General features: G+C 35.1%; 1 protein-coding gene across 3 annotated transcripts; it reads left to right on the plus strand.

Annotated features, from left to right (window-relative positions):
• The first annotated feature begins 2,052 nt into the window (after positions 1-2,052).
• Positions 2,053-7,487, plus strand: LOC117100815 (serine racemase-like). Of its 3 annotated transcripts, none has more exons than XM_033240633.1 (10): positions 2,053-2,164; positions 2,598-2,777; positions 3,253-3,294; positions 3,828-3,994; positions 4,463-4,547; positions 4,879-5,005; positions 5,500-5,550; positions 5,758-5,885; positions 6,034-6,084; positions 6,499-7,487. In XM_033240633.1, the coding sequence occupies exons 1-10, from the start codon at positions 2,144-2,146 to the stop codon at positions 6,643-6,645; spliced, it is 999 nt and encodes a 332-aa protein (XP_033096524.1). In that variant the 5' UTR covers positions 2,053-2,143; the 3' UTR covers positions 6,646-7,487. The 3 variants fall into 3 exon arrangements, with proteins under 3 accessions (XP_033096524.1, XP_033096525.1, XP_033096526.1); XM_033240634.1 differs by having other exon boundaries at positions 2,094-2,172; XM_033240635.1 differs by having other exon boundaries at positions 2,117-2,141.
• Positions 7,488-8,316: the final 829 nt, after the last annotated feature.

Raw genomic sequence — 8,316 nt, forward strand, 5'->3', positions numbered from 1 at the left:
TTCATTTTGAAGTCTTGCTGGTTACGTCATTCAGCTGGCTGCAGCTTTGTTTTGATTTCTACGATCGGACTATGATCAATAGCGACAGATAAACAGTGCCAAAAATGCTCCTATTTTGTAATAAATTGCACTATTTTGGAAACGAGGGATCGTTTTCTGGTTAAGGGGGTTCGCTGGTAAAAGGGGGTTCGCTGAAAAAGGGGGGTTCGCCCGAACCCCTAAAAACCCCCCTGGCTACGGGCCTGATCATGAGGGCATGGTGAAGGCTGATTACGATTTGGTGGCACATCGATTGAGTATTTTCATTCATCTGGCCATGTAAGTCAGTAGCGTATCTAGATGTCTTGAAGGGGGGGGGGGGGGCGAAGGTGAAGTGGGGGGGCTCGATGATCAGTTGAGAGGCGCTAATTCGCAAAATAAGGTGCCAAGTGTTCTATTTCCATCTCGAACATTATGATTAACATGCATATTTAAATTACATTCAACAATAACACCTAATTCACCATGATGGCAAAACCAATTAACTCCTTGAACGTTATTAGAGAAATAAACGGGCTTCTTTTTAGGGGAAGTAGTCATGGACATACGGTACTTACTTACATTGTGAGACATGGGTCAACCCCAAATCTTACTCAATTCTGGGGCGGATGCAGGATTTGGCGGTAGGGGGTGCATGCAAGGTGCGATCGCACCATCTGCACCCCCTGCATCCGCGCATCCGCCCAGCCATTTGATAAGCATTTGAAGTTCATTCTTATAATATGAGGGTGAAGTTTTTTACCAAGAAGAACCACCAGTCCGGAAGAGTTTTGGACATCTGGACAAAAACAAATAGGCCTGCCTACATTAAGTTATCAAAAAAAAATAATAATCCCGACAAATTCATCAATGGTGAGCTTTCGTGACAAAATGAATCTTGTGGTATCAATAATAAAACAATGAGTAATTAGTATATAGGCCTATAGGCCTATTTAGGTAGGTAATTATTAAGCTTTATTTAGGTTTTTGGATCAGGTTCATAGTTTGAGTAGGCCTACAACAAGAGTAAGATCATCAAATTCAGTCTGACTACATTACATCGAACTACATCTCATTAAATTAGATTTAGAGATTGCTTTTAAAGATAAACGACTGATACATTTTGCGTTAGTATCCTCAGGGAGTTGTTATAGTGACCCCTGGTATCCTATGGATTATGAAAAACAGCATGTGCTTCAAAAATACCTTTAGGCCAATCTTGTAACTCAACTCAGATCTTTTGCTACAATGAGGTACTGCATAGGCCTACATATTCAGAAATATTAAAACCCATTTTTTGTGAAAATATAATTTCAGATATATTTTCTTGAATATACCAATTTGATCTGCCAGTGGCGTAGGCCTCAACAATGATTAATTTTGTCATGACATTTTTGTCACATGCATTTTGACCATGACTGTATTTGTTTCATTTATAATATTAAGCTTTTCATTATTCTTCCTGATATTTATATTTATAGGCCGAGTCAGTAAGTTAAGTCTGCTGTGCTGTAAAACGATGTTTATGTTCCATTCCTATGAACATAAGGATAACATTTTACGTCAATTAAGATGTTATAATTCGAATTGAACAAGAAAAAAACAAAAACAAAAAACAAAATGTGAGATTGGTTTGTAGTCCTAATGAATTTAAGTATAATCTACATGAGTTGCAATTTTCATATAGAATATATAGACAATGTTTAGTGTGCTGTCAAGTCAGTTCCATTTCTATTTAATCTTTGGAGTTCACAGATGTATTTTTTTTATATATTTTTTCCAAATTGCTTATTTGTTTCCAATATTTCAATTTCTGTATTTCTGGAATGAGTATTTTCTTTAGTCATGGAAATGATTAAGTTATTCTATGACGTATTAAATGTATATGTGGTGTTACCAGAATACTATGAGATAATAATTTATAGATGTTTTTCTGAAAGATTTTTTTGTATATTATATTTTATGACATTTAAAGTTTTCGGTATGCCGCCCTCTCTCGGTCGCCTTTTAAAAATTTGTTTCTCACCACGGCCGCGGCGGGCTTAGAGATACATACAGTAAATCGACCGATAGAGAGAGAGAGCTAATACTAATAGTAATAATCTTGTCGAGAAGGGATACTTGTATGGATGGCTGCATTTTAGATGTAACTAGGCAAATGAACTTTAGAGCTCTAGGCCCTAGGTCTAACCTTAATTTCATAATGCACTGAGACTACATTAATTACATAGGCCTAGGCCTACTCCTTAGTTTAGGTAGGCCTAGCTAGGCCCTCTAGCCTAGGAAGGAGGGCATAGGCCTACTTCCTAGGCCTAGCTGGGCTAGAGCCTAGGTAAGGCCTGCCTGCCGAGGTAGGCCCTAGAGGGTAGGCCTTTTGTTCGTCAATAGAATTAATTTTTTTTTCTCAGCTTTATTATTAGATACTTTTTACATTACCTTTCTAAAAAATATTTTTTGCCTGATCCTCCGACATTTAAATAAGGCACATGTTTATATAGTGAGTTTATTCACACATTAGAAACATTATGTAAAAATAATTAAAACTTGAGTATTTTTTAACAGGAATTTATTCTTTTTAGACTAACACTATGTCATACGAGGAGGTCTTAGTGGCTGCGAAGCGGATCTCCGACTTTGTGGTTCGAACTCCAATTGTTACAAATGCAACAATAAATAAATTGACTGGTAGAGAAATCTTCTTCAAATGTGAAAACCTTCAAAAGACTGGATCATTCAAGGTTCGAGGGGCACTGAATTCTGTAAGCAACCAATAATAATATAAGTATTGTCTTGATTAAGTTTGATATAGACTGTGGTGGGAAGTACTGTACCGTACTATATGCTTAAATTAAAAATTAATCTACCGTATTAAATTATTATTATTGATGTCATGCAGGGATGGCTGGTGGATTTACCGAACAGGGGACCGATGTCCTCGAGGAGAATGTTAGCAGGTGTGGACGGGTGTCACTCAAAATCACTCGGAAGTAGTCCACTAATATGCAAGAAATACATGATTTTCCTTGACGAAGTGTGTTTTTGCCTCCTGACGGGCCCCTGCTTTTGCCCCCGCCCTTCTGATTTGCTAATTTTAGATGTCATTCTTCAAAATTTTTTTAATGATTCCCAGCAAATTATGCAACATCTCTAATTATCACTAATATGAGTTATTATTATCATACTTGGTTATAACATTTTCATTATTTAATTTGTTTTTGTCTTCAACAATTTCAGATGATTTCTCTCAAGAAAAATTGCAAGTCACTGCCAGGAGTAGTAAGTACATGTATTTTCATTACAACTGTGCAACAGTCTATTCAGGTGTGCACCCCTCCCCTCCCCTCCCATTCAACTAAAGCTTCAAAAACACTACCCAATTCAGTGGCATAGCAGTTATGAGCTCTTTACGTGGCTTATAGAAGAAAATGTCGATTCAGTACGATTTACTACTAGGGTTGGGGGTGTGGCCCTTTTGTGGTATTGCAAAGCCACTGGAAACCACATTGGCCAATTATTTGTACCTGACCTCAACCGGCATGGAGAGCTCGCAAGAAACATATCAGCACAGTACAAATCACAGTATATTAATCCCAAAATAGCATATAGTATGATAAAATTTAATTTATTATATCCTTACTTTGTGGTCCTATTATAATGACCTTATCCCGAACAGCTTAAAGTACTATATTTGACCAAGCTTTTGTTGTTACTTAGCCAAGGCACAAAGCATTCTATTAATATTGTATTTTGCTATTGAACATTTGTGAAACTATAAATTAATTTGCATGTTTATTTTTGAATAATTTTAGACAACACATAGTTCTGGAAATCATGGTATTGCTGTTGCCTATGCTGCAAAGTTGAACAATCTGCCATGCTGTGTAGTCCTGCCAAACATCACATCAAAGGTGAAAGTTCAAGAGGTCAGGAATTCAGATGCAGAGGTCATACTCTGTGAACCGACTCAGCTTTCTAGGTAGGTATGTACTACAGTATAATGAAATTATTTTTGTTGGTTGTAACTCCATTACATAATATATTATGCTTAGTAATTAAGATTTTAAAAACATTGATGTGTTGAGAAGTTGTCGCATTGACTGCGGCGCTGAAGATGACTTGGCCCACAAATGTTGAGGTACACATCACTGTTCCATTATATATGCAGGTGTTTCACAAATGGCAGCATGTTGGGTGCTAGAAACTTCAATCACAGAATAATGATGCTATATCTCCATGATACTTTTTTATTAGCATTTCTAAGACTGTGATGCTACACAATAGTTGAGGCTAACCCTGTGCACTGCTCAATAAGCCTTATCTGGCAGTTGCTTATACTACTGTATAAAAAAATCATTCAAGAGCTGGTAATATGGTCAGACTATGATTTTACACCAAGTTTCAAAAGACCATGATACTTGTAAAGATTATTTTTTTCTGCATCTAGAAGGGAGGCATGTGAGAAGGTGCAAAAGGAAAGAGGCATGGCTTTCATTCCACCTTATGACCATCCAGATGTCATAGCAGGTCAGGTAATAACTCTACAGATGTATCTGCAGAAGCTTGCAGTACCTCTACTCCTTACTAGTAAGAGAGACACATACAATGCTTTCCAAGATATGCTATTATAGTGTGTTTATGCAGAGATCAGGATATTCATATTTTAGGAGTGTGAGGGCTCCTGTTTAATTAATAGAAAATACAGTAATTCAAGATGATTAATTTTCACATGTAGTCATTTAAAACTTTTAGAATATATATATATATTTTTAAATAAATGGATGCTGTGTCAAGATAAGGGTAACAACCCCCCTCCTGCTACACATTTCTTACTTTAGCAACAACACTATAATGTACTTGCAGGGAACAATTGGGAAAGAAATAATGGAACAAGTTGAAGACTTGGATGCGATCATTGCTCCTGTGAGTGGTGGAGGACTGAGTTCTGGGATTGCTATTGGTGCTAAAGGAATCAATTCAAATGTCAAGAGTATGGTTTTAAAATGTTAACACATTTTGTAAGATAAGAGCTTTGAGGCACAGAATAGTATACAGGGGTTCGAATCTTGGGAGTTTCCCGGAAACCGGCATGGCCTCTTGCACACTTACAAGCATCTCCTGGAAACTAAATTATCTCATGTTAAGAAAGCTCAATAGAACAGATCTACCTGAAGTGGCTTCTCCCAATTTTGGGGCTCCTGGGTAAACAATGCATGCTCTTAATTATGTACTTAAACAACATATTCAGTAAAATATAAATAACTACAGGTCTCCCTCCAATTAAAGACCACTTTTGGGACCAGGGTTTACATGATCTTTAGCAGCTTTGGTCTCTAATTAGAAAAACAATTATATTGGAACCAGAGAAAAGTACTGTAGTCTTTAATTGGAGGTGGTCTTTAATTAGAGGGAGACATGTATGCCTAAATTTGAGCGTGATTTTGTACCTAAAGTGTTTAAAATGATTTCTTTATATTTTTCTAGTGTATCTTGCAGAACCAGAAGGGAAGGAAACTGAAAGATCATTAAGAGCAGGCAAGTGATTTAATGTGACAAACGTATGCGAATGGGCATAATGTGTCATATCACAGCCACATATGGGCAAATCAATTTGTCGTATTAAATTTGATAGTGTAGAAAGAACTAAGGATAATGATTATGATTATGGCAATGCTGAAACAAATGTATAGACATATATATATATATGTAAATAATATAGGGATTGCTTTTTTTTCATTATAGGTGAGAGACTTTGGCCAAACCCACCCCAGTCACTGAGGAGTGTAGCCGATGCATTGACAACACAGCAGCTTGGCCAGCTCACTTGGCCTATTCTCAAGGAGTTAGCAGAGAAGGAGGTTTTTACAATGGTTTGTGAATTTTTTAACCCAGGCACAGGCCTACACTATTATAATTTTTTCTTTAAAATTTTATCTGACTCTTTTCTTGTATTAGGCGCTAAATATATAAATCTGATTAAATGTTATGTAAAACTATAATGCCAATTTTTTTTTTCAGAATGATGATCAAATAATATCAGCAATGAAATTGGCTTGGGAAAATTTGAAGGTACTGCAAGATTATAATTTTCATCACTTTTATATAGGACACCATTATTTATTTTATAAAATGCCTCACTTCGAATAATGGCAGCGAATTGAAGACTCAGGCAAAAATTATATATTTCATCATCTTCCCACCAGACACTTGGCCCACTGGTTCAACCACTGCCTTAACCCTGAGATATCAATTTTTTTACTCTGGTAACATGGCCAGAGGCACTGTGGTTACTGTTTAAATCGCTGTCCGCACAATCAAATTTATGTGACAACTTTTGTGATGTGCCCATATATGGGCATGATGTCATATTTTTTTATCGCTTAATATCTGAGAGTGTGGACAGAAATTAGTACTATTTTGAATGCTTATGTTAAGCATCTTCTTATCAAATTTGTTAACACATGATTGTATTCCATTTTTCAGCTTGTCATAGAACCTGCTGCAGCAGTTGGTGTAGCCGCCATTTTATCAAACCAGATGCAGCGAATACCGCCCTCTGTTAAAAGAATATGTGTAGTTCTATGTGGGGGAAATGTAAACTTGGATAACATACCTTGGGCATGTAGTTAGCCATGGGATGTAAAACAAAGAATATGAAGTGCAAATCAACTGATATATTTATTTTACATTTATAAATTGATTATTAAATCTGATGTAATCGGTACTATTACTTGGTACTTAAACGTCTGATGATTTGTTTGTTTTAGCTGTAAAGTATCAATTACAATTTTAATTGTTTTGTACAAATTGTAATTATTAGACTAAGGGTAAAAATGGAAGATGCAGAGTTTCACGGGCATGTGATAAATAATGTGGTTGAAGTTGATCTATTTTTGTGTCTACCTCCCCTGTAAGAGTGAATCCGGTGAATAATGGGATGGGTCATAAGTTTACAAAATATTATGCCATGCTAAATCAGACCTCTCCTAGAAAGAATTAAAAAGTCAAAAATCTCTTACTTGTACAGTTATTCAGTTGAATTGCCAACAGATAAAGCATAGATGAGTTAAAAGTAGCTGTGTCAAGCTGGGAACCTATTTTTGTTTTTGTTAAGACAGCACATTATCAATACTTCCATTGACTAGTGTGTTTTAATCCAAACTGTATTACAATAATGTACATGCTGTATTCTATCCACAGGGGGAAATGAATACTACAAACTAATGGTGGCAGTTTACAATAGCAATTTTTATTTACATTATTTCCATAGAAGGTAATTTTGAAAGTATAAATGAAGGAGGGTGATGTACCATTATACAAACAGTGAGGTATTTCCACAAACATATGTAATGTTTGATTTATTTATCCCTCCACCCTTATGGATAATGGTAAATATCTACAGTATACATGCATAACTTATTTCAAGTTCCACATTGTATTTTTTTAAATGAAATAAAATTCATACACCGATACAATTTTTAATGTTTAATTTTGTAATGAGTTTCACAAGGACGTTGAAATGATGGAAGCTTTTGCTGTGCCTTTATCCTAATATTGCACATTTTAATGGCTTAAACTCAAAAACAGTAAACTCAATAGCAGTGTCCACACTATAACCTTTGTTACTTGCCCATATATGGGTGTGGTATATCATCATGCCCATCAATTATATTGGTCACAGAAAACTAGTGTAGACAGAGCCTTATATTTAATCATATTTACATAACCCATATACAAGTCGGTAAATAATTGTAAAATGGCACTATAAATAAATAAAAAAAAAAAAAAAAAATCTAGGTAGCAAATGATATCATTATCAAAGTTTCACCTGTTGAATATTAAATATAATAATACATTAAATCCTATGATATTAAATCACATTTTGTATGAATAAAATACATAATTGTAACCATTCTGAAAAAATAATTATTTAAGCATTTAAACTAATTACAGAAAACTAATTTAATTGGATTATGAAAATACTGTAAATCATTATTCTTATTTTTGTTTGATTTAAGATTTGGGTTGGAAGACAGAATGAACTTACTGCATCATGAAATTAAAAATTATGAATGTACTTGGAATATTAACCTATACCTGGACAAAAAACCTGTGTTGTTTTTAGTCCCGTAGTTAATGCTTTACCAGCCAAAATGTATGGAGTAACTAATGGTTGGCAATGAAACTTAAAATAAAGCTTATATTTTTAAAAGAATGGAAAAAATTGGCCACCCAATTGACCAAAGTTGCCTGGGCAGCACACCACATGTTTTTTTTTTTAAATAGCACCAAAATCTCTAT

This window comes from Anneissia japonica, unplaced genomic scaffold (genome assembly GCF_011630105.1).
Source record: "Anneissia japonica isolate Jap-2015-1 unplaced genomic scaffold, ASM1163010v1 scaffold287756_len632865_cov181, whole genome shotgun sequence".
Classification (NCBI taxonomy): Eukaryota; Metazoa; Echinodermata; class Crinoidea; order Comatulida; family Comatulidae; genus Anneissia; species Anneissia japonica.

Coding starts and splice junctions, on each gene's coding strand:
- LOC117100815 (XM_033240633.1), top strand. CDS start 2,144: ATGGATGGCTGCATTTTAGAT. Junction 2,165..2,597: donor TGGATGGCTGCATTTTAGAT/GTAACTAGGCAA, acceptor TATTCTTTTTAG/ACTAACACTATGTCATACGA. Junction 5,886..6,033: donor AGAAGGAGGTTTTTACAATG/GTTTGTGAATTT, acceptor TTTTTTTTTCAG/AATGATGATCAAATAATATC.